We start from the raw sequence: 26363 nt of genomic DNA, 5'->3' as shown, positions 1-26363 counted from the left end.
TTTGTTTTAGAGAAATGCAACAATAAATTGTTGCCATTGAATAGAGTTTAGCAATATATAGAGCCTAGAAGAATACATTTTCATCTCTGATAACTGCAGGTTACAAGAGATGCCTTTTTGCTAAGTCTCTTCCACCTCAGACTTTCTGTTTAAATGATTTATTTGAAAAATGAAGGTGGGAAGCATAGGTTGAGAGATGCTGGAGATTCAGATGAGGAGTGAAAGTTCTTGCCATGAACTGGAAGGAGGAAGTGAAAAAATCTATATTTTGAGCTCAACCAAGCTAATGGATGCAGAATTGGTAAAGCAGTAACTGCAGTTGTGACCAATTTAAATTGGTTTAAAAAGTATGCAGGCTTTAAGTAATAGAGAACATGAAGTCAGCCTTACATTACTCTATTTCATACCAAACTAAGGCTTGGGGGCCAGATCCAGTCCAATCGCCTTCTAAATCCGGCCTGCGGATGATCCGGTAATCAGCATGTTTTTACATGAGTGGAATGTGTCCTTTTATTTAAAATATATCTCTGGGTTATTTGTGAGGTATAGGAATTCATTCTTTTTTCTTCTTCCCCAAAATATAGTCCGCGCCCCCCCAAGGTCTGAGGGACAGTGGACCGGCCCCCTGCTGAAAAAGTTTGCTGACCCCTGCTCTATTTCATTGTTGAATGTCCCAGGGAGTTGTCCCCATGGACATTGACAGTTTATTGCAACGCTCAAAAGTCATCCAACTATAGATAGACAGGAAGTAGCTAACAGTTTCCACAGGCGTATCTGGTATTGCCCCAGACAGACATGTGAATCTCCTATGATGCTACTTACTTGCGTACCTCCAATGTACATTGGTTGCCTATAGTTGAACTTAGAAGCACGTAAACCTCTTTGGCTCTCATCTGGCTTGATGTGTGATGCTAGCGAGCAAAGGGTTTAGAAAACGGTAGAAACTGAATGAACAATATTTATTAAAATATTTGTATACCACTGTGTGAGGGCAGCCACATGCTCCTCAGCCAAGCAGATTAAAGAAAAGGAGGGAGGAACAAGCTGTATTGGCGCCTGGCCCCCTCCGTCATTTGATTAATGCACTTTTATCTACATCTGACTCCGGTCCAGTGTTGAAGGGAAGTGTGGAGAGCAACCAACTGCTGGGATGTAATGGGTAGGACAGACATGTGAATGACAGACTCCATCATGTCTAGTTGTGACTTCCATTTAATGAATAATGAACAGTCTCATGAGCAGCCTCTTGCCCCATTGCCTGCTGCCTCTTTCTCTTTCTTCCTGTTGCTCCCATGCACACACCCAGCACATGCAGTTGTTTCATCTGTGTCTTTTGCTGCATTTGCAGATTCCAGTCTTTAGCAACTTTCACTTCACTCCTGTACAGAAAGTAGACTATGATAGTCAAAGGCCTCCCCCTTTCTTTGTCTGCAATAAGCAGCTCACAAGAAATATTTCTGGGAAGAGTGGGAAAGCATCTACAAAAACATGAACAACTAGGTAAGCAGGCACCTCTTTTAACCCAGGCTTCCCACCTATAAGGCTACCTGAGAAGAATTCAACAAGGAGCACCAGAGAGTGGCACTTTTCACAGTTGACCACAGGGCTGGCCCAAAACATTTTGGTACCCGAGGCAAACCAAAAAATGGTGTCCCCCCTCCCCACCAAGGAATAAGGGGTGAGTGAAGATCTACATCGGGAACAAGGACAGACTGCATTGTGATCTGTGGCCCCTATGGATTCTGCCACCTGAGGCGCTTGCCTCACCTGATGTGTGGGCCGGCTCTGGTTGACCAAGTGATGGATTTAAATAGGAAAACACTAGGAAGAAAGAACAAGTTGCCATATTATTATTATTATTATTATTATTATTATTATTATTATTATTATTATTATTCACATACATAGTTTGTTGCACACACTAACTTCCTGACAAAATAAATAACATGAATGAGAATGGGTTCTTTCATCAGGCCTGCCTTAGCCTGAATCCTCCAGACAGAAGGTGTCAGTTTCTTGTCCACCAAGAGTTTTCTTCTTAAGCCTTATTTTATTTCCCTTCCCTGAACTACATTGTATGGCACCTATTTGTTGAGCTTTGCTTACTGTTCTGCCAGGATAGGGCCCATTCAGTTGTCTTCTTTATTGTGCATTCATGATGATTTGTGCTCATGATCGTAATGTGGTGATTATAGATGTTCCTGCTTTCAATACTGTTTGCCCCTGCCAGTGTTAGAAACTGAGGTATGAAAGCAAGGAGCTTACCGTATTTTTCGCATGATTGGACGCACCGGACCATAGGACACACCTAGGTTTTTTGGGGGGAAATAAAGGAAAAAAATTTCCCCTTTATTTCCCCCCCAAAAGCAGGTCAGGGAAACCGAACCAGGTCGAGGAACAGCGGGATAGTGGCGCTGCGCCTCCCTGCTGTCCCCAAGCTTGTGGGGCTGGCCGATGTCTGTCCGGCGGGCGGGGAGCTCTGCTTCAGGGCGCCCCACCCGCCAGGCAGCAGGCTGCTATCCGCAGCGTGGGGAGCCCTGTGGGGAACTCCTGCAAGCCTCCCCACTCTGCGGATGTATGCCTGGCGCGAGGGGCGCTCTGCTTCAGGGCGCCCCACCCGCCAGGCAGCAGGCTGCTATCCGCAGCGTGGGGAGCCCTGTGGGGAACTCCTGCAAGCCTCCCCACTCTGCGGATGTATGCCTGGCGCGAGGGGCGCTCTGCTTCAGGGCGCCCCACCCGCCAGGCAGCAGGCTGCTATCCGCAGCGTGGGGAGCCCTGTGGGGAATTCCTGCAAGGCTCCCCATGCTGCGGATGTGTTCCCGAAGCGCCTGGAGCTCTGCTTTCAGGGCGCCCGGCGCTCCGGGAAGCAGGCTGCTATCCGCAGCCTAGACACGGCTAGCGGAGCGCTAATCCCGAAGCCCCAAGCTTCGGGATTAGCGCGGCGCTTCGCTAGCCCTGGGAGAGCCCCGCGACGTCGCGGGGCTCTCCCAGGGCTAGCGAGACCTTGCCGGCACCCAGAAGCTTGGGGCGCGCTGAGCTCCGCGTGCCCCAAGCTTCGGGATTAGCGCGGCGCTTCGCTAGCCCTGGGAGAGCCCCGCGACGTCGCGGGGCTCTCCCAGGGCTAGCGAGACCTTGCCGGCACCCAGAAGCTTGGGGCGCGCTGAGCTCCGCGCGCCCCAAGCTTCGGGATTAGCGCGGCGCTTCGCTAGCCCTGGGAGAGCCCCGCAACGTCGCGGGGCTCTCCCAGGGCTAGCGAGACCTTGCCGGCACCCAGAAGCTTGGGGCGCGCTGAGCTCCGCGCGCCCCAAGCTTCGGGATTAGCGCGGCGCTTCGCTAGCCCTGGGAGAGCCCCGCAACGTCGCGGGGCTCTCCCAGGGCTAGCGAGACCTTGCCGGCACCCAGAAGCTTGGGGCGCGCTGAGCTCCGCGCGCCCCAAGCTTCGGGATTAGCGCGGCGCTTCGCTAGCCCTGGGAGAGCCCCGCAACGTCGCGGGGCTCTCCCAGGGCTAGCGAGACCTTGCCGGCACCCAGAAGCTTGGGGCGCGCTGAGCTCCGCGCGCCCCAAGCTTCGGGATTAGCGCGGCGCTTCGCTAGCCCTGGGAGAGCCCCGCAACGTCGCGGGGCTCTCCCAGGGCTAGCGAGACCTTGCCGGCACCCAGAAGCTTGGGGCGCGCTGAGCTCCGCGCGCCCCAAGCTTCGGGATTAATGCAGCGCTCCGCTAGCCGTGGGAGAGCTGGGTCTCCCACGGCTAGCGGATAGCTTCCTGAAGCCTGGAGAGCGAGAGGGGTCGGTGCGCACCGACCCCTCTCACTCTCCAGGCTTCAGCGAAAGCCTGCATTCGCTCCATAGGACGCACACACATTTTCCCTTGCTTTTTAGGAGGGAAAAAGTGCGTCCTATGGTGCGAAAAATACGGTAAATGGCACAATAAACCTAGGTTATGGGTGTAACAACGGAATGTCTAGGCACGCTTTTTTTATAACAAGAATACAAAGCTGAAAGTGTATGAACCTAGAACAATGGGAGTTTTGAACACTGGCCCCTGCAACCACTTTGAGAAGTCACACTTTTTCACCTCCAAACAGTGCATGCCTCATAGCTTCCTGCTGAAATCCAGTTGCTTTTCTATACCACAAATGTTTCGGGGGTTTGTTTTTGTCCATATTTTGTTGTGGGTATAGCACTAAGGTGCCCCTCCAGACAGCAGTAATGTAATATTGAGGAAAGCACCTTAGAACACTTAATAAAGCAGAATTATGTGTGGAGCATCTGGTATAAATTCACCCCTAGTGCACTACTGTATTATTACTTTAATGACATATTACAGAATACACTCACAAAAAACCCACCAGGATGGAGGGGCCCATATGTGCAAAGATAGCGTCATACCCCACCCCCACTTGAACACAGAGTACACCGTACTGTATTCCTCCACTGGAAAAAAGAAGCAGAGAGATGACAGATCTGTTGGCTTTAAGAAACAGGGGCAAATTACTCCCCTTGCCATGGGCTAGGAGATCAGATAAGCTGAAGTGTATTGCTGAGAGGGTCAATTGGTTACGCAGGCAGTTAAGTGGTGCATGCAAGTACACCATGCATTTGTTGCAATCTTTGCTATTGCAACAGGATAATTAGTGCTCACTAACTATGCCTTTAGGGAAGGGAGTCAGTCATAAAGGGAAATGACACAAAAAATGTTAGTTCTTGAAATAGGGAAGTACACAGCTTTTAGGAGCCTCAGGCCTTTAGAGCCTATTCCCCCACCATCTTCCACCCAGACAAAAAACGTCAAATGCCTTTTCGAGTTGTGAAACTCAAACTACAGTAGTACTGTATTAATGGGCTGGTAAAGGACTCCTGTCTGAAATCCTGGAGAACCGTGGCTAGTCACCAGTGGTCTCAGTATCTGGTCCTACGGCTTGACCTGCTATAAGGCAGCTTCTTGTCTTCTTATGAAATGCATGATCCACTTTGGTGATAACATAACCTACAGCATAAGCCTGTTCAGTATCTGATGAGAGAACACTTGCCGTGTTGACCTACCACTTTGTGGCTTAGCACAGGAATTATATCATTTAATTACGCATATAGACGTGACAGACTCCTGAAACATCTATTTCTGGATCATGGTTGAAATATTTTTCCTTTTCCACTTTCTGTTTCACTTAAAAAAAAACCCCCAACAGATTCCCCTTTTCACAGAATTGTTCAGTCCAATGATCTGTTAAAAATGAACAGTAAATGACGACCCTTCCTTATTGGTGCAAACTTCAATATGAAATCATCACACTTATATACTGAGTATTTTTCCATCCTCCACACTTCATTAAGTTGTATTTAATGGCTTCCATCCCCTAAGAAACTACAAGAGAAGAGGAACAGAAATTCTTGATGTTACAAATTCACACTTGTTTCTGAAACTGAGGATTAGGAAGTGGTCATTTTTACAGCTGCATACAGATCAGTGAAAGATTCAGTGGGATTCTTGTGATTTTGACAGGATATCTGAAAGACTACTTACTCCCTTATGGGTTGCTTGTAGGCTACATTAATATTCAGAGACCTGCTTTTTAGCTAAATATGTTTGGTTGGTGGGAACATGAGGCAGGGCCTTCTCTGCAGCAGTCCCTGGTTACTGATTTCATTAGCCCCATCCCTACTGGTTTTTAGGTGAGCAGTAAAAAAAATATGTATTGTAAGCCCCAAAAGTAATTTAAATATATTCTCATTATTAAATAAAAATGTCACTGCCCAGGGTAAGTGACCCTGTACATTGCAAGAAAAAGGGGGATAATTCAACATGGGAATGCCATTGAAAGCATCGTTCTCTCAGACATCTGTGGTCTTGGTTCTGACACATTGGCTCCTACCCATTGACAAAAGGGGAATACTTTTTAGTGCAACCAACTAAAATTTCACAAATTAGTGTGTGAGCTTTTTAGTTTATAGAACTCTTCTTCATACGAAAAGGGAGACAAAGCACTACATGATGTAGATGCCTCAAAGTCTTCCAGTTGTAAAAGTCTTGAGGGGTGAGCGGAGATGGAAATACACCTTTGAGCTTAATTTGGGGTGGATAATTAATTTTGGTTACTCCATGTGTAGCCTCCTGCTTACAACTTCCAAGTCTTCAGCTTTCTCCCGCAGCTACTTCAGATTTGAAGAATTTCCTCCTTGAATTTCATTGGTGGGGCATTCCATTCACTTTATGCTCATTTATGTAAGAATAAGCAGATTTTGTGTGCAAATAAACTCTGTCCTGGAAACAGTGGCGTAGCGTGGGTTGTCAGCACCCGGGGCAAGGCAAGTAATTTGCGCCCCCTAACCCGTGGATTTGCGCCCCCTAACCTGTGGATTTGCCCTAACCCCAGATGTTGCGCCCGGTGCGGCCGGGCCCCCCTGCACCCCCCACGCTACACCACTGCCTGGAAACTGGTGCACTGTCACCACAGCCAGTCACAAACAAACGACTACACCCTAGGCCAACCCCAACCTCTCTCACCACCAAAGGAACACAAGCAAATAGTAAAGAGAACCCGCACAAGCGATGCTGACACAAAACCCCACACATACATTAAGTAGAATAGAAACATCGCCACCCCACCCCACCCCCACTCACCATGCCCCCCTCCACCTCTTTCGCCCTTTTCTTCCTAAGGTAACACTAATGTCTCAACAAATGAAATTGATCTGTAGAAAATGTAACTTGAAAAAAGAGACATTGCACATACTTTTGTAGACCAAGAAATTTATATTAAAAAATATGTGTGTGTGTTTTTTTAAAAAACTGGTGCACTGTTGCTTACCACCAAGTTTTGCCAACTTGGTTCATTCCAGATCGGCATTGGAACATAATTTCTCTGGCAAATTTTGTACCTGGCAGAAATAAATGTTACACAGCAGAAATAACCCTAGCTGTATCATGTCCTCATTTGAGAATTTGAATAGACTTTGCTGCAAAACGGCCTAGAAAAATTGTCAGCCAGTGCATAGGAAGGTTCCCCCCCTGTAATTTGTAGATAAACCAGCGTGTCAGAGGAAATAGGAAACACTTATTGTGTTAGAGATAAGGCCATTAATAGCTCAGTTTGTATTTATGTCTGAACTGTCCAAGATGAGTCAGCATTTTAGCCTTTTTAAAAAAATAAATAAAGCGAAATCCTCCTGGCAGAAGTCTTTCTTTCTAAAAATCATTTCTTTGCTTTAAAAACAACATTGAAATATATTGCTTTTCTTTTTCTTGTGAAGGAATACAATCCTATCTTAGGTAAATATGCACTTATCTATATACATTCATACATGCATACATACAGAGAGAGAAACTTGGCTCATGGTAAGAATTGTTTAAGCTCAGTCCTTTATCCTCCTCTTTAAATCCAGTTGGTCAAAATCAACAATCTGAAGATATGTACGCCCAATTTCTAGAAGTTGTGCAATACATCTTAGTGTGGGAACGATTTTATGTATTCATTATATCTTGTGCTGCCCTCAAATCTGATATGATGAAGACGACATAGAGCATAAGACTGATACAATGAAACACAAAATTGCATAGTATGCTGCATCGAGGTTTTTAAACTTCTGGTTTAGAAATGCTTTTAAACAAAGAAACAAAGTGGCAGATAAACTCATTAAACAAATGTAAGATTTGTTCATACCAGATCAGTTTAAATGGTCCAGCAAATGAAAGCGTTCCTTGCCCACTACAACATAGTGAACTTGTTTGGGGAGCAGAAACCAAGGAACCTCTGTCAGGAAATCCCCATCCTTTCTAGATAATTGCTGCAGCCCTGATAGAAGAGAGATTAAGAAAAAGGCCTTGGAAGATTTTTGCTACATAACCTAGACAACATTGATTTTTGCTTAATTCTTATTTATTCCAACAGGAAAATATGGGATGTATAAAATCCAAACGAAAAGACAATCTGCAGGGAGATGTGAAGACTGAACCAGTACGTAAATCTGAACGAACTATTTATGTGAGGGATCCAACGTCCAATAAACAGCAAAGGCCAGTAAGTAGATTAGTTTCAGGGAAGAATTCCCAAGAGTGAGATCACAGCACGACTGGCATAATTTATTTTTTTTATTTAAAACTAGGGGCTGCCTCCTTGCTCGCACCATTCGCCAGCCTCCTGCCGTTTTCCCCACATTAACCCCACAGAACTTCCCTTCCCACCCTATGCAAGCTTGCTTTCCACCTTCGCAACCTCATTTCTGAAGCCAATTCCATTCTGCAGCCCCCTATTTTCACCTTCATGCTCATGTCAATGCCTCTCCCCTTCTTTTAGGCATCTCCTGTCGCACACAAAGCCCCCCCATGGTAACCTCCTATGTCTTCCTCCTCCCACATATTACATCTACATATTGTACCATCTAACCACCTTTCTGCAAACCCTTTCATGCCCCTGCTTTCATCTATAATCCCATCCACATGCCTCATATGCCCTTTTTTGCAACTGCCTTTTTTCCTCTCCCCCTTCCTTTTCTCAACTCTCCCTTGTACACAAATCATGCCCCTGTCTCCATATTTTCTCCTTTCTGTCATATTCTTCAGCCAACTTTGCACACAAACACCATTCTCGCCTACACTCCCCTTTTCCTTGCCTCCTCCTCCCTCTCTTTTTTCAACTGTCCCTTGCTCATAAACCACCATTCCTCCCTTCATCCTCTCTCCTATTCTACAGCCCCCTTTGTGCACACACTCCATGATGGTATATGTTACTGTATCTGTAAGATAACGAGAATCTTAAGAACAAGCCTGTCAGTTAGCGTGTTCAGTTATAGAAAGTTCAGTTCAGTTGATGGATGTTTTAAATATATAGATGTTTGCTTGTTAATAAGATACATAGTCTAAATTACCGCAGTTGAATCTGAAACTTAAGGCAACACAGAGTACCAGAAGTATTATACATTGTGTACTATGGAGTATTTGAGGGTTCATCACTCTTTATCTCTCTCAGATGAGGAATGGAAGAGAGAGACATTGAGTACAGTGAGAAGGGAGTAACACTGAAAGGAAAAATATCTGTTTTAAACAATGGCATAGGTGTGAACAAAGCAGAGATGGAGATGCACTGAGGGGATGTTCTTTAAACAAACAAAGAGGTTTTAATAAAGAAGAATAGCAGAGATGGCTGCAGCACAGAAACTAACACCCAAAACTGCTTTGAGACCCTCTCCCCCTTGCTGTATGCCATAGGGAGCCAGTGTGGTCCCTTCCAGTTGTTTTGGAATTTAACTGCCATCAATCCCAGCCAGCATGATGAATGGACAGGGATGATGGGAGCTGTAACCCAGCAGCATCACTTGAGTGCCATGCTGCCTACTCCTTTTTAAAGAAAGTCGCAAAAATGATTGAACAACATATCTTAAGTGCTTCCAAGGCATCACTGTTTCAAAGGCACATTGTGCTTTATGAGCCCAGAGTACTTGTGTCTATAAAAGAGGCTCTGTATCTGTTAAGAATATTTTGTGCACACCCATAATCACATGGAGAAATACTAAAACATACAAGTATGAGCGCCTGGTACATTTTTCTGAAATAGCAGGAACATTTTTTTTTCAGTTGCCAGAGGCACAGGATTATATGTGACTGGATCTATATGCATCTTGCTTCACAGTTACATCTCTGTGAGCAAGCTGTGCTCCAAGGACATGCTATAGCTGCTCATGTTCATCTGACTATAAACTGAATCTTGAGTGACGGAGTTACAACCATAGATCCACTGACATTAACAGAGGATTTTTCTTCCTGACAGGCCTGGAGTCAGTGCATGGTATCTTTAGGCAGCTATTGGAACCCCACTTCCATGGCTGGACTCACTGTTGACACCTGCCCTGGTCTCTTCCTTAAAAAAATAATTAAATAAAAGTAGGTAGCTGTGTTGGTCTGACGCAGTCAAAATAAAAATATAAAAATAACAAATTGTCTAGTAGCACCTTATAGACCAACTAAGTTTGTTCTGGTATAAGCTTTTGTGTGCATGCACACTGTGTATCTGAAGAAGTGTGCATGCACACGAAAGCTTATACCAGAACAAACTTAGTTGGTCTATAAGGTGCTATTGGAGAATTTTTATTTTTTTAATTTTTATTTAAATAAAAGTGTTAGTGCTCTCCAGTGAACACTGGGCAGCTTATCTGAGGACCTTGTCCCTTTAAATTTCCCACTGTTTTCCAGAATGATGGTACATCAGGGTTATTTTTAGAAATTTAAACAGTGGTTCCCCCTGACCCAAGTGCCAGGTTCTTATTGGAGCACTACTGCAGCCCTCTGCTAGGTAAGCCCACAGCATCACTGACCTAGCAGAAGGCCCATCAGAGGTTTCTCCACCCCCACTTTTTGTTAATTTTGGAAAATTAACTAGCAATTTTCTATCTTAAATTTATGAAGAGGGTTGTTTTAAACGTAAAAGCAGTTTTGTGTCCTTTTGTGGAGCTGTTTTTTTTTTGTTTTTTTTTAAAAAAACCCTCTCAAGCATTTATTAAGCATCAGCATACAGTGGTGCCTCGCAAGACGAAATTAATTCGTACCGCAAGTCTCTTCGTCTTGCGAGTTTTTCGTCTTGCGATGCACGGTTTCCCATAGGAATGCATTGAAAATCAATTAATGCGTTCCTAGGGAAACCGCCTTCAGACCAGGTCCGGGGACAGTCTGTCCCCCGACCTCTTCTGAAGGCTGGGGGGGGCGAAAGTCTTTGCTCCCCCCGCCTGCATTCAAAAGCCCTCCGGGACAGCGGAGAAACGTGCTGCGTTTCTCCGCTCTCCCGGGAAGGCAGGCAGGGGGGAGCAAAGACTTTTGCCCCCCGCTGGCCTTCAGAAGAGGTCCAGGACCTCTTCTGATGGCTGGCGGGGGGCAAAAGTCTTTGCTCCCCCCCTGCCTTCAAAAGATGTCCGCCCAGGGTTCGCGGACCTCTCCGCAAGCAGCGGCAGCGCTGCCGCAGCTTGCGGAGAGTTGCCGGCATGCCGAAGCCTGGGCGCGCTGAGATCAGCGCGCCCAGGCTTCGCGGCCGCGCCCCCGGCATCGGGGCATGGTCCCAATGGCGGGCGGCAGGGGGAGGCGTTCCCGCCCGTCCACCGGCATCAGGGCATGGTCCCGATGGCGGGCGGCGGGGGGAGGCGTTCCCGTCCGCCGCCCGGCATCGGGGCATGGTCCGGGGCTTTTAAATTGCCCCGGAACAGCGGAGAAATCCCCCGCTGTCCCGGGGCTTTTTAAAATGCTGGCGGGCGACAGCGGAGGCTTCGCTCCCGCACGCCAGCATTTTAAGATCGCCCCGGACAGCGGAGAAGTCCCCCGCTGTCCCGGGGCTTTTTAAAATGCTGGCGGGCGACAGCGGAGGCTTCGCTCCCGCACGCCAGCATTTTAAGATCGCCCCGGACAGCGGAGAAGTCCCCCGCTGTCCCGGGGCTTTTTAAAATGCTGGCGGGCGACAGCGGAGGCTTCGCTCCCGCACGCCAGCATTTTAAGATCGCCCCGGACAGCGGAGAAGTCCCCCGCTGTCCCGGGGCTTTTTAAAATGCTGGCGGGCGACAGCGGAGGCTTCGCTCCCGCCCGCCAGCATTTTAAGATCGCCCCGACAGCGGAGAAGTTCCCCGCTGTCCCGGGGCTTTTTAAAATGCTGGCGGGCGACAGCGGAGGCTTCGCTCCCGCACGCCAGCATTTTAAGATCGCCCTGACAGCGGAGAAGTTCCCCGCTGTCCCGGGGCTTTTTAAAATGCTGGCGGGCGACAGCGGAGGCTTCGCTCCCGCACGCCAGCATTTTAAGATCGCCCCGACAGCGGAGAAGTTCCCCGCTGTCCCGGGGCTTTTTAAAATGCTGGCGGGCGACAGCGGAGGCTTCGCTCCCGCACGCCAGCATTTTAAGATCGCCCTGACAGCGGAGAAGTTCCCCGCTGTCCCGGGGCTTTTTAAAATGCTGGCGGGCGACAGCGGAGGCGCTTCCCCGCTGTCCCGGAGATTTCCCTATGGGCTTTCGTCTTGCGAAGGAAGCCCATAGGGAACTTCGTCTTGCGAAGCGCCTCCAAAACGGAAAACCCTTTTGTCTAGCGGGTTTTCCGTCTTGCGAGGCGTTCGTCTTGCGGGGTACCACTGTACTTTCAAAATACAGTGGTACCTTGAGTTACAAACGCCTCAGGTTACAAGCTCCGCTAACCTGGAAGAGTTACCTCAAGTTGAGAACTTTGCCCCAGGATGAGAATGGAAATTGTGTGCCGGTTGCGCAACAGCAGCAAGTGGCCCCATTAGCGAAAGCTCACCTCTAGTTAAGAACAGTTTCAGGTTAAGAACAGACCTCTGAAACGAATTAAGTTCGTAACTAGAGGTACCACTGTATTCAGTTTTTGTTCCATGCTTGCAAAAAGTCTTTTTCAACAGTTAATGGTCTAACTGCTGCTAGGTTGCCCAAAGGCTGGTTTCAGACAATCTAGAATCCTGTGAGCAGCTGTCTGCAAGGGAGTCCCATTCAGCACAGTGGAACTTGATTCTAAGCACAAATAGGATCAGGCTGCAAGTCACCCCTTTCAAGAAGCAACACTGGATTAGGCATATTAATAAAGCACTTGTTCCTCGATAAACATAGAGCAGTTTCCCAATTAGCTGTATTTCAGAACATGTGCTGCTTGTCCTGTAAGCTGCAAAGGTGTTGACTGCTGAAGGCGTGTAAACCGTTACACTTTGTCTTCTAAGAATCTCAGTGTAGATGCTATAAATTACATCTAAAAGCTGCTAGAGATAACAGAGTGAGTCATCATTAAAAAAATAGTATAGTTATGTTTTAAACATGTTCTAATTTTATAAGTGGGTGGCGCTGTGGGTTAAAGCCTCAGCACCTAGGACTTGCCGATCGAAAGGTCGGCGGTTCGAATCCCCGCGGCGGGGTGCGCTCCCGTTGCTCGGTCCCAGCGCCTGCCAACCTAGCAGTTCGAAAGCACCTTCGGGTGCAAGTAGATAAATAGGGACCGCTTACCAGCGGGAAGGTAAACGGCGTTCCGTGTGCTGCGCTGGCTCGCCAGATGCAGCTTGTCACGCTGGCCACGTGACCCGGAAGTGTCTGCGGACAGCGCTGGCTCCCGGCCTATAGAGTGAGATGAGCGCACAACCCTAGAGTCTGTCAAGACTGGCCCGTACGGGCAGGGGTACCTTTACCTTTACCTTAATTTTATAAGTGTGCCTTTATATAAATATGATAGTGTTATAAAACAATTTTTAAAACTCTTCTTGTTGTTGTTTTTCAAGGCAACTGATGATATCCTTCTGCCAGGTCAGAGGTTTATAGAAGGTATGTTTCTAAAAGGCTGTTGGTTACTACTACAAGTTGCTGTTTTGATAAGACTTGAAAAATGAGTAAGAATATCTTGCTTGAATTTCTGTATTAGCAGAGGAAAAGGAACATCAGGACCTTGTGGTAGCCTTGTATCCTTATGATGGCATTCATGAAGATGACCTGTCCTTCAAAAAAGGAGAAAAAATGAAAATTCTGGAGGAGTAAGTATCGAAATAGACACCGCTCTGTTTGTTGCTCCTAGATCACGTTTATGTGTGTGTTGCCACCTAATAACTAGCATTATGCTAGTTACTTATACATATGTACACAAGCTTTCTATTTTGAAGTTCCATGTTTGTCCCAAACCCCAAATGCCTGCCTGGATAAAAACGTCAAACTACTTATTGGGGTTAGTCTGACTAGCAGCGGAGAGTTTTGTGGCACCCTATCTTAAGACTTGTGTTAGTTTTTGCTCCAACAGACTAATATAACTGCCTCTCCAGAAAATATTAATCAAAATGCAGACAAGTTGATGCACAGCAGAATGGGCTGAACCTCCTTGTATTTCTCTGCTCTGAATCATTGGAAATTTATTTTTATAATTGCATGATCTAGAATTCAACTTGCAGCCTTCAGCAATACGGGCATGTTCTTGGAGGAGTTGATTCCAGAAATGTTTGGTGGAAAGCAACATATTTCTCCCTCCGATGAAGTCTAAGCCTTTTTGGATGGCTCTGAAGATGATCAATACCTCTTTACAAAAGATTCATTTCTTTTTCTTAGACATGGAGAATGGTGGAGAGCCAAGTCGCTTTTGACCAAGAGAGAAGGCTTTATCCCAAGCAACTATGTCGCAAAAGTTAACACCTTAGAAACAGAAGAGTAGGTTCATATATTGTAAATACTTGATTTTCTACTTTGCGCTGTGCACTTGAGAAAGACAAAGAAGGTGTAACTTTTCCCCCATAATACTTTACAGATGGTTCTTTAAAGACATAACCAGGAAAGATGCAGAAAGGCAGCTTCTAGCACCTGGGAATGCTCCTGGGTCATTCCTTATCAGAGAGAGTGAAACATTGAAAGGTGAGCTTTCTGTATTTCATTTGAATTAAAAGGAAACTCAGCCTTCTGCCTTGATGAGCTCAGATTTTTCCAGTAAGTTCTCTTTTCTGTTTATGTATGAGTGAATTTACTAATTATCTGTCACCAAAGAATGATGATAGCATTTTCAATTTACATTTAGCTTCCCCCCCATTACTAAAAAAATCTATTAGCCTGATAAATGTGGCTAATCACACCAAATTATTATAGAGGAACGGGCAGGCAAAGAGGGAAGATAACTGTAGACCAAGAATTTGCCTTAAGCCATGTTATTCTTTATATATATATAATTTTTATTGGTTTTTGCACATATTTTCCAGCATATCATCCTTTTAAACATCATTTCAAAATCTTTGGCTATCACAGCCTAAGACTTCCTTCAACCTCAACTGATGGTTTTCTAAAATCCTTTCTAATTATGCATTTTGTTACTACAATTATTGCTATAAATTCAAATCTTAATACCGATTCTTAATTCTTTTCACAATAATTTATATATTACTCCTTACAAAAGTTATTTTAACCCTACAAGCGATGTCAGTTGGTTACAGTTGCTTTCCAAATACGTCAAAAGCTTCTTCCATTCCTTTAGGAAAGCCTGGTCCTGCTGGTTCCAAATTTTCCCGATTAATCTCGCCATCTCAGCATAGTTCATCAATTTCTCTTGCCACTCTTCTTTAGTTGGCATTTCTTCTTGCTTCCATCTTTGGGCTAACAATATCCTTGCTGCAGTTACCGCATATAAAAACATTTCTTTATCATTCATATGAATTTCTGTACCCACAATACCCAGTAGAAGGGCTTCTGGTTTTTTAACAAATGTATATTTCAACATTTTTTTCCAATTCATTATAAATTATTTCCCAGAAGTCCTTCACTTTCTTACATTCCCACCACATATGGTAAAAAGTACCCTACTTTTCTTTACATTTCCAACATATGTTATCTGTTTTGTACATTTTAGCTAACTTCACTGGTATTATATACCACCTGTACATCATTTTCATAATGTTTTCTTTCAATGCACTGCAAGCAGTAAATTTTATTCCCACTTTCCATAATTTTTCACAATCCTCTATTTGTATATTATGACCAATATCTTTGGCCCAATGAATCATAACCTATTTAACTTCCTCATCTTTCAAATGCCATTCCAATAGTAATTTATACATTTTAGATAATATTTTAACTCTGTTATTTAATAACTCCAAGTCAAATCTTGATTTTGTATATCCAAATCCATTTTTGTTTTTGTGTTATTCTTAAATATATGCAGAAACTGGGATATGATGCCTGTGTAGCCTTTGTAAATAGAGAATAGCTATGGGAGAAACTCTTCTACAAATATTGATGAGACATTGGGCACTGGTGAAGGGATGATACACTAACATGGATCTGTTGGTGTAAAGCAGAGTTCCGTGCCCAGCGGAAGGATGAGGAGTATGTACTACATACTCTATATTGCTTTATTTACAGTTCAAAGCTGGTATATTACAGAAAGACATCTTGCCTCTGCAGAAGCAGAGAATGCTGCATCCTCTCTCCTCGGCAGCTTGGAGAGAATCACACAGTGAAAAACAGGAAACCAGTGTACGTCACATCCAGTCTCCCTTTCCCGTGAGAAACTCCAACAGTACAGACTGTGGAATGTAAACACCTGTCTCGTGACAAGCCCTTTCGCTGCACAGTGAAGGAAAGCAGAAACCAACATCCTCCCCCTTTCTGTGAACATCACTGGGCAGCGTGTTCGTACAATATCAGTACAAACCCAACTTCTGCACATAGGTACAGTGTTGATCCCTTGACACAATCTTGGACAATACATCAGCAGGAATTTCATTACCTGGCATATAGGACACCGTTACGAGTTCCTTCTGAATACATTCCCTAGCATGCTGCAACTTTAATTGCAAGTGCTTCGTGCTTTGCTTACAACCTTCAGACTTCAGCAAAGCCAAACATGCTTTGTTGTCCTGGTAAACCTGGATTGGACATTTGACAGGAATTTTCATATCTTTGCACAATTGTAACAACCATTCACAATCCTTAAGTGAATAAGACAGTGCATTCAGTTCAGCTTCACAAGTACTTAAGCTAACTGTTGTTTGCTTCTTGCATGACCAATCAAACAGACCCTGATTGTACATGTAGCAAACTCCAGACGTACTTTTCCTGTCTGCAGTGTCACTTCCAAAACTTGCATCTGCAAATATCTCAAGACCACCAGACTTCTGATTGTTAAATCTCAGTCTGTAATGCATAGTGCCTTTCAAATACCGCGCTATGCGTTTCAGAGCTTTCCAATCCTTGACACTAGGATTGTTGACTTGTCTGCTTAGCAAATTACAGCTAACAGCAATGTCTGGTCTTGAACATCTGGCAATGAAGTTTAGCTTGCCTAGCACACTTCTGTATAGTGTAGTGTCAGAAAATGCTTCTTCAGTGTCATCTACCTGATAACCTGTTGTCATCGGTGTGTCTACAGGGTTAGCATCCATCAGGTTTAGTTTGCTTAACACATCAGCAATTTTCCGTGACTGGTGTACTAGAATGTTACCATCTTGATCTCTCTCTATTTCTAGAGATAGGTAGTTGTTTACCTCACCAAGATCTTTCATGTCAAAGTGCTCTTTCAGTTGAGCTAGGGCGTTATTGTACATTGCGACATCTTTCCAAAAGAATAATAAATCATCAACATAAAACAAACAGTACAGTTTCTTTTGCCCCTCCTCTTTGACAAATACACATGGATCAGCTTTCCCTTGCTGAAAACCTAGAGAAAACAATACTTCAGTGAGTTTTGTGTGCCAACACCGTGCACTTTGTTTGAGACCATAAAGGGATTTCTTCAGAGCACAAACAAATCCCTGTTTTACCTGTACGCCATCAGGTGGAAGCATATAAAGTGATTCATCCAGAGATCCGTACAGAAAAGCTGTATTAATATCATGGTGACTAATGTGTAGATTTTCCTCTGCAGCTAGCTTGAGCATAAGCCTAATGCTTTCATACCTCACTGTGGGTGAGTAGGTCTCGTGATAGTCTTCACCTGGTACCTGTGCAAAACCTCTGGCTACCAATCTGGCTTTGTGTCTGACTATCTTGCCATTTTGATCTGTCTTCGCTTTGAAGACCCATTTGCTTCCAAGCAGTTTCATTCCTGGAACTACTGGAACTAGTTCCCATGTTTTGTTCCTTTCTAAGGAATCAAGCTCAGCCTTCATGGCATTTAACCATGGCTCAGCTTCCTTTGAATCCAAACCCTGGATTTCTTGGAAACTTGAAGGTTCAAATACCTTCTTGGAGCTTTTAACAGCTGTTACTGCTATCGTAGCAAACTCATCAGCAAATCTCTTTGGAGGTTTGCCTTTTGTGGCTCTCTGTGACCTACGAATTAGCCTTAAGTCTTCAACACTCTCCTCTTCCTTCTTGGGAGAAAAACGACCTATTGTGAACAATGGTTCCTCCAATTCTTGATCAGAGCTTTCAGAGGGTCGCATAGAGGCTTTCGCACTCTTGAAATCCTCTGAATCACCCGATTCAGTTTCAGATTCAGACTCAGAACCTTCATCAGTGGGTGTGGGTTGTTGTGGTTGCTTTTGACTATCCTCAGTCTCATCACCATCATCAGGATAACATTGGAAAATTCCCACATTCTCCCCCCACTTTGCATTGTACTCAACACTTCTCGTGAGCTTAATTGTCTTAGAGTCAGTCATCATTATTCTGTAAGACCCTTTCTGATAACCTAGAAAGATACCATGCAATCCACGCTTGTCTAACTTGGAGTTTTGTGGTGAATGAACCCACATGTCAGAACCAAAAATTTTCATGTGTTTGATGTATGGCTTCTTGCCAAACATCTTCTCATAGGGGGTACAACCAATCGCTGAAGATAACCTGCGATTGTAACTGTAAACAAAACACGAGAGAGATTCGGCCCAATAACTCTCTGGAAGATTGGCATCATGCAGCAAGGTTTTTAACCCTTGAAGCAATGTCTGATTTGCCCGTTCCGCAAGTCCATTCTGCCATGGCGAGCGAGGACTAGACAAATCGTGTTGAATTCCTTTCTCAGTCAGAAAAGCTTCAAACTGCTGAGAAGTGAATTCTCCCCCACGATCACTGAAAAGAGTCTTTATCTTCTTACCATGCACATTTTCCAACCAAGCACAGAATTCCTTGAACCTAGGAAAAGCCTCTGATTTCTGCTTGAGATTGTACACAAAAATATATCTAGAAAATGCGTCAATGAGGACCATGAAGTACCTATTTCCACCCAAAGAGGGCGCTAGTGGTCCAACCAAATCAGCATGAACAATTTGGTATGGTTCCGTAGCTTGCCTACTAGACACCTTACCTTTCGCAGCCATTTTCACCTTGTTTGCTGCGCATGCTTTGCACTTCATGTGGTACTTGCAGGGTTTAATAGTCATACCTTCAACCAAGGCAGGCATTTTAGATACTGCCTCAAAATGCAAATGACCAAATTTTCGATGATAATCATGAATACATTCTGCATGCAAACTTTTGTTAGAACCTGCAATGCAACAAGTGTCATCCTGCACAACATCATCATAATACAAAACAAACAAACGATCAACATATTCAGCATGCAATTCATAGTCATTTTTCTTTGTGATGATGCACTTCTTGTTCTTGAAGGACACGTCAATGTTCCGCTCAATTAGCTGTCCTACGCTGAGCAAGTTATGTTTGGAATCTGGCACGTAAAGGACATTCTGTATCGATAAGTCCAAACTGTGAAGAACAACAGTTCCGTAGCCTTTACTGGGAATAGTGTGGTCATCCGCCTGGTGAATCGCACCTTCCTGCGGTGTAAAAGACACAAACAGTCTCTTGTCGTTGCACATGTGGTGGGTCGCCGCCGAATCAACAACGAAGAAAGATCTAGACGTCTTCTGGACCTCTGCAACCTTTGGAGTGAAGCGTGAAACCATAGCCTTGTGCTGCGTTGTCCTAGACACCGGACCTTTGCCTTTGCCTCGGCCTTTTCCGCGCGATGAGCTTTCGCTGCGCTGCTCTGTCTTGGCCTTGGGATATCTGCATTCCCTCTTCATATGGCCTAGACGTCCACACAAGTAGCATTTCACTGCCTTCAAAGCTTTGGCGCCATCTGGTGGTTCCACTGCACTATGGGATGACGTCTGTGAAGACTCCCCCTTGCCCATGCAGCTAGCACCCCGGCGATCTGCTTCATTCTGAATCACGGCAGTAACAAAGTCCACTGTCAGCTGAGCTGTTGGCTGCACAGCAATCTGGGTTGCAACAGACTCCCAACCTGAACCCAAAGATTGTAGTATCATGAAAGAATACACAGCCTCTGGAAAGTTGAGTCCTCTCTGTTGCAGCTCATGTCTCAGATTTTGCATCTCCATCAGATGTAAACGCACATCTCCACCTTCAGCAAGAGCCATATTATGCAGCTTGTTAAAGTAAAACATAGTAGATCCAGCTTCTGTCCTTAAGTGAGCCTCTCTCAAAGATTCCCAAATTTCTCTGGCTGAGGTCTTATCACGCAATAGACAGAGCTCTTCTGGGGATACTATCAATGTAAGTGTTCCCCGTGCTTTGGAATCCTTAGCTTTCCATGCATCTGTAACTGGAGCTGGGGGGGTTTCTGTAATCACCTCAAACAAACCCTCTTTCCGCAGAACTGCCTCTGCATACAAAACCCAGTCCGCATAGTTTTTCTTGTTGAGCTTAGGAATCCCACAAGCATCCTGAAGGGCCATCATGACTCTGGCATTAGCCTTCAGCGTCATATATGCTGCTTTAAATCTTGCTGCGTCACTGCTGCAGCTGCCTTCATTCCAAAGGCGCTTTTAAAAGTTACTTTCGATTTCCCCAGCATAGTAACTTGTGCCTGGGAGCCTTTTGCGTATTCCCGGCAAAACGGCTTTAAAAGTTCAAAGTCCAGCCATAAAGCCATTAACTAGAAGCTGGCAGGCTGCCCGGAGCAGTAGTACATACCTCATCAATCACTTTTACGCGCAGAGCAGATTCCAATCCGATCTGTCCCTCTGCATTCCGATCCTTTGCCGGCACTCCGATTCGACTTCTGGAGCCCATAACCACGTGTTGGTGTAAAGCAGAGTTCCGTGCCCAGCGGAAGGATGAGGAGTATGTACTACATACTCTATATTGCTTTATTTACAGTTCAAAGCTGGTATATTACAGAAAGACATCTTGCCTCTGCAGAAGCAGAGAATGCTGCATCCTCTCTCCTCGGCAGCTTGGAGAGAATCACACAGTGAAAAACAGGAAACCAGTGTACGTCACATCCAGTCTCCCTTTCCCGTGAGAAACTCCAACAGTACAGACTGTGGAATGTAAACACCTGTCTCGTGACAAGCCCTTTCGCTGCACAGTGAAGGAAAGCAGAAACCAACAGGATCTATGTGTTTGCACAGCGGGAAAATTTGGACTTTATAGCATAGTATAAAAAGTACAAAAACAGTCAAAGAGACTTGTTATGGTCTTATCTAGACCTCTTTTTCACATCAAAACCTTGTTGCATCATTTATGGAGTGCCCAATTCGATAATCATACAGCCAGATATATTACAATGTTAATTTGACCAGTACCTGCAGTATTGCAATATAGAGAAATCTGGCACTGACACAGTGGCTGCATCCAGATGCCATGGTAAACAATGGTTTGTCATAACCAGTTGTTTATCATGATGGGAATGAGGCTATCCACCCCTGGGCTTCCCCTTTCCCTTCTCCTCCAGGACATGCGCAAGGAGAAGGTCAGAATATTTCACTTGCAACTTCACTTCAACCAGTTTGAATCAGGCTTGTTTCATACAAATCATAGTTATGATTAACCACATTTTGTTGGATTCTGATAATACAGCAACATGAAAGCAAAACTCAGATTTGATGCGGCTAGTTCTAACTCCGATTTAACCTGTGGTTATGATTATTATTTTTCTTTTTTTGTACACAGGTAGCTACTCTCTGTCCATGAGGGACTATGACAGACAACATGGTGATGTCGTCAAGCACTACAAAATCAGAAGTCTAGACAATGGAGGATATTACATCTCTCCAAGAATTACTTTCCCCTGTATCAGTGACATGATCAAACATTACCAAAGTAAGCCAGTACCTTTACTGGACTATTATTAAAATGCAAGTTTTTTATCAAATAATTATATAAGAAAAACTACTGCTGTATTTCAGATCACTCAAGTCAAATGCATTCTAACTTAATAGTGCAGATTGTGTAAAGGTGGACATTGATGAAAGTTCTACACAACTCTCTCACGGGTGGGAACTAAAAGTATGTCAGCTTTGATCACAGGATTTTACATCAGCCTGAAACCGAGTTGATTGTATGAGAAATATCAGCTCAGTGTAAATGGGAACACTTTGCTTCCTGAGTATAAGCAATATTTAAACACTAGTATGGACATAGTGATAAGCTGAGAAGTTAATCGGGATTGTAATTATTGTGTGCCAACACGGTGGCAATCTTGTGAACATATTTGATGTGGGAAAGTAAAACCACCAGTGACATTTAAAAAGAACATGTATCTCATGCATAGTAATGCATTATACAGAAGTTTGCTGAAAAACAACAACCACCCATGAAGCTGTTTTCATCAGCTGGGAAAACCATACTCAACCTGATTGCAGATTTTAAATACTTCAGGGCATGACTTTTAATATATGGCATTTGGGAAAATTATGATCCTTGGTTTAAAACTATGAGCCTTAACTTCATATGAGTGTATTTTCTGAGGTTAAAACAGGTGACAGCTATACTTAAGAAATTCCTTTTAATTTAGATCCCACTATTTGTCCTAAGAGTTCTGGGTGGGTTACAACAACACATATATAAGGCAAACTCATTAAAACAAAAAGAATGACACTTAATCTATGAATTCCTGGGATCTTGGCATGCTCTATATTCAGAAGCCTAAACAATATTTACTTACCCCAGTGACCAAAATAGGTTTTCATAGGACACATATCTGACTAAAATCTATCAACTGTTGATAGTTGTCAGCAATCCATGTAAGATGCAAACTGCAGCATCTACTGGTGTAGTTAAAGTTATCCTTCTGTTCATGGCAAAAGGAGGCAAATATGCATTTAAAACTGAGAATCATGAAGGGTATGCCTCCCACCAGTTGCCATATACCAGCCTTCCTCAACGTGGTGCCCTCCCAACTGCAACGCAGACCACTAGCCATGCTTTCTGTGGTTGATTGGAGTTCTAGTCCAAAACATCTGGAGGACACCAGGTTGTGGAAGGCTGCCACATACCAAAGTGAGAGAATATTTTGTCCCAGTAGCATGTATCTGTACTACTACACCATGGTGCTTCAAGGTCAGAGGGAGAAATCCAGTGCAGCAAAACCTATGGCACATGTTGTGTTGTTTACCAGCAACGAAGAAAATAGTTTTGTTCCTGTCGGGTTTTCAAAAAATTATTGCAAGCAGGAATTAAAAGAAAAACTAAATCTCTGCATGTATGTTGTCCTTTGTTATGCACTTTGGTGTTGCTTAAGGTACAAATGTAAGGATGTTTGTCTCTTAAACAGAGCAGCCAGATGGATTATGCAGAAAGTTGGAGAAGGCATGCCTCAGTCCCAAACCACAGAAACCGTGGGATAAAGATGCCTGGGAGATTCCGCGGGACTCAATCAAATTAGTAAAAAAGCTTGGAGCTGGTCAATTTGGAGAAGTCTGGATGGGTAAGATATTTGTTCATATGGATAATTCAGATATTTAGCAACATGTGTGACGACACAGTACTGACATGCTAGGTTGTTAACTATGTTCATGTTCAGTGATGCAACATAAGAAATGAACTAGGCTCATTCATTTGTAAAAATGCCCCATTTTGTTTGAACTCCTAGAATGGGGAAGGGCCATATGTGTGCATTCACATAAAGATTTATTCCCCTTCCCCACTCTGAGGAAATTCTGTGCTGAATTCCACTAAACTGCACGAGTCCCACTAGTGCATCAGGCTTTCCCCCCATGTGCCCCCACAGATTGGCTCTGGGAGGTGTCAGTAGAACCCCAGAACAGCACACAAGGGAAAGGGAAATAATTCCTTCTGGCAAGCAGAAATGCTTGCCCTGACAGAATGATGTAATCAAGGACCAGACCCTGAAGTTAGCTTATTTGTCAGAGGCAAGAGCAGTGGCGTAGCGTGGGGGGTGCAGGGGGGCCGGCCGCACTGGGTGCAACATCTGGGGTTAGGGCAAATCCACGGGTTAGGGGGCGCAAATCCACGGGTTAGGGGGCGCAAATTACTTGCCTTGCCCCGGGTGCTGACAACCCACGCTACGCCACTGGGCAAGAGTAATACTACTTAGTGTATATATATAGTGTTGCAATCAGCATTGATTTTTCAGCTTTAGCTGGCTGTATTGGAGCCTACAAATGCTACAGAAGGTGATCCACACTGTGCCTTAGTTTGAAGCTCAATTCCAATGTCATACTAACTCAATGCAACTTTCATCATCCCTGACTGTTGACCATGCAGACTTGAGTGATGGGAGTTGGAGTCCAACAACATTTGGTGTGCCATAATTTAGCCATTTCTGGTTTAAAATGTTGTGCATTAAATTATTGTTGTTAAATGTTTTGTGAATCCCACGCTGTGGGACAGAAAAAGTGGGATATCGTCAGATAAACTGTGGGTAGGAATAATATCCAAATGGTCAAACATGCTTTCGATTTTGCTGTAAACCAAAATGTGAATTGACCATTTGAAGAGGGCTTGCAAATAATTATTTGCAGGAACAATGGCATCTGCTGTTGCTCTTTCTCCAGGCTCCTGTCCACCATAGTGATGGGAGTGCTCAATGGACAGAAGCTGGAAGCAGAAAAGTAGCCTTTTCATCTGTTGTTCCCTAGGCACATATCCGATGTTGTGGGGACAGATAGAGTTGCACCAGGGAGTGCAGGAATAGTAACCGCATCCCTAGCTTGATTCCCATTTGACAGCATGAAGCTGGGGTCCATGTTGTACTTGGTGGATGCTGTTGGGACAGGGGCAAAATCTGTTCCCTGGCACAAGGAGTCTTGGTGCCCACTAGCATTTCACTTGAGCTGCACTGCCTGTGCTTCCTTAAGTAATGCACCTTGGTATGCTTTGGTGATCCCATCTACATGAGTTCCTCCCTTCTCTACCCACCTTATTGGTTGGCCACTTTGTTAGTGTAATAGAAAATGTGCCTTCATTTTCTGGGGATGACATCATCAGGGCATTTGCTGTTTAATGAGCCCATATGAAAACAGTTTGCCTACTGAGCTAATATGCAGGGGTTATTGAAGCACTGTCAGCTGCAGAAGAAAGAACTAATTTCAGGAAGTTATGTTCCTGCGTATGTGCTCACAAAGGGTAGAGGGGGAGTGTTTCTGGTTCAAGATGTTTCCTCTTGTTTATGTGAGCTTCTTTGACGTCTAAATTTGGCTTGGTCCTCTGTGGGTTACTTTTACGTTATGGGTAAAATTACTGCACTGTGAAGCCTGACTACATTCTTCCTTTCCCTGCTACAAGTATGAAAAGCTGATTTGCATGATGGCAGACCTTTTTTGATTGGAACTAAACTGCATGCTTTGGTAGAGTTCCAGTTGCCTTTCTCCCTGGAGGGCCCAAGAGTTCCATCAGCTCCCAAGGATTGTGTTTACTTAGCACTGCTTGTTTCAGAATGAGTTCAGGATGGCAAAGGAATGAAAAGAAATATAATTGTAAAAAACTAGGCTGTTCTCACATTACATTGCAGTGAAGTTACTGTTTTCCCCTCAGTGGATTTTCCAGCTCTTTCCCCTTAGCTGTTCACATTGGCATAGCTTCATTAGCGTTCTGTTTATTTCTGCTTGTGTATGGACCAGGGGGCACACCTTGGCTGGAGACGAACTAGAAATGGCTTCACAACTCCAGTGATGTGAGCTGGTTTGAGAAACAACGCATTGGACAGTAGTATTTTATAACAAACTACTGGATGTATATGCATTTTGGATCACATTGTGCGAACATGGATTAAAAATTCAGTTCTGGAAGCACAGTGAGTGCACAGAAAATGGGAGTGTGATAAGAGAAGGTTTATGTTTGTTTTTGTTTTGTTTTAGGAAAACATTTTAGAATAGTGGTTGTGTTTGTACATAGTACTAAACCAGCAGTGTTGTGGGGCACTTTATTATGCTTTATTTTATTTATATCCTGAGTTTCAGGATGCAGATATTTTCATGGTGGCTTATAACTCTATCGTGTTATGAGCTTCCATGGGCAAGAGCCTGCTTCGACAGACACAGGAAATGACAGGGATGGAACTGTTTGCAAGAGGAGATTAACAATGAAATTGGAGAGATGATTTCACTTGATCAACTGGAATCAACACCCCGCCCTGTCCCAATCTGTGTCTTCCGTCCTTTTAACAGCATAGGCAATATTTCAGATCCAAATTCTATCATCCACAGTATAATAGTTCATAGACCTACACTTTTTCCAGTGTAATATACACCATTAGCTTGGCATAGTTCTTGCTGTCTACCTTCAGTCTCTAATATGGCAAGATTTGTTTCTGATCATCTGTTGCCATAATCCTAGACCAGTGTTTCCCAAACTTGGGTCTCTAGTAGCTGTTTTTAGACTACAATTCTCATCATCCCTGACCACTGGACTTGCTTCGCTAGGGATGATGGAAGTTGTAGTACAAAAACAGCTGGAGACCTAAGTTTGGGAAGCACTGTTTTAGACCAACCAGTTGTGCAATGTGGGTCTATTCACCATCTCTCATAGTGTGCCTGAAGCAGCAGGGGACTGAAAGGTCCTCAAAGAGCAAAAAGTGCTACAAGGCTCAAGTAAGCTAAGTAATATGCTCTAGAGAAAGGTACTGTCTAAACCTGTATGATCAGCCAGATAATGCTAATTTTGTCTTGTGTCCTCTGCATCTTACCATGTGGACAGGGAACTTTTATCCTGCTCTTTGGCTTAAAAAGTTCCC

General features: G+C 44.3%; 1 protein-coding gene across 7 annotated transcripts in view; it reads left to right on the top strand.

Annotated features, from left to right (window-relative positions):
- The window catches only part of LYN (LYN proto-oncogene, Src family tyrosine kinase), a 50491-nt gene that overhangs the window by 10580 nt on the left and 13548 nt on the right, over positions 1 to 26363 (top strand). For 2 of the 7 annotated variants that reach the window (XM_077933004.1, XM_077933005.1), the window contains exons 2-8: positions 7886 to 7951; positions 13237 to 13279; positions 13380 to 13485; positions 14048 to 14146; positions 14244 to 14347; positions 21341 to 21490; positions 22944 to 23096. In XM_077933004.1, the coding sequence (XP_077789130.1) occupies positions 7892 to 7951; positions 13237 to 13279; positions 13380 to 13485; positions 14048 to 14146; positions 14244 to 14347; positions 21341 to 21490; positions 22944 to 23096 (715 nt within the window). In that variant the 5' untranslated portion in view covers positions 7886 to 7891. Of the gene's footprint in view, positions 1 to 7885; positions 8015 to 13236; positions 13280 to 13376; positions 13486 to 14047; positions 14147 to 14243; positions 14348 to 21340; positions 21491 to 22943; positions 23097 to 26363 lie in introns of all 7 variants that reach the window. The other 5 variants (XM_028736931.2, XM_028736932.2, XM_028736929.2 and 2 more) reach the window with 3 other exon arrangements.

The sequence above is a fragment of the Podarcis muralis genome, chromosome 8 (assembly GCF_964188315.1).
Source record: "Podarcis muralis chromosome 8, rPodMur119.hap1.1, whole genome shotgun sequence".
Classification (NCBI taxonomy): Eukaryota; Metazoa; Chordata; class Lepidosauria; order Squamata; family Lacertidae; genus Podarcis; species Podarcis muralis.
The sequence above is the reverse complement of the archived record's forward strand: the minus strand, read 5'-3'. Positions and strand labels throughout refer to the sequence as shown.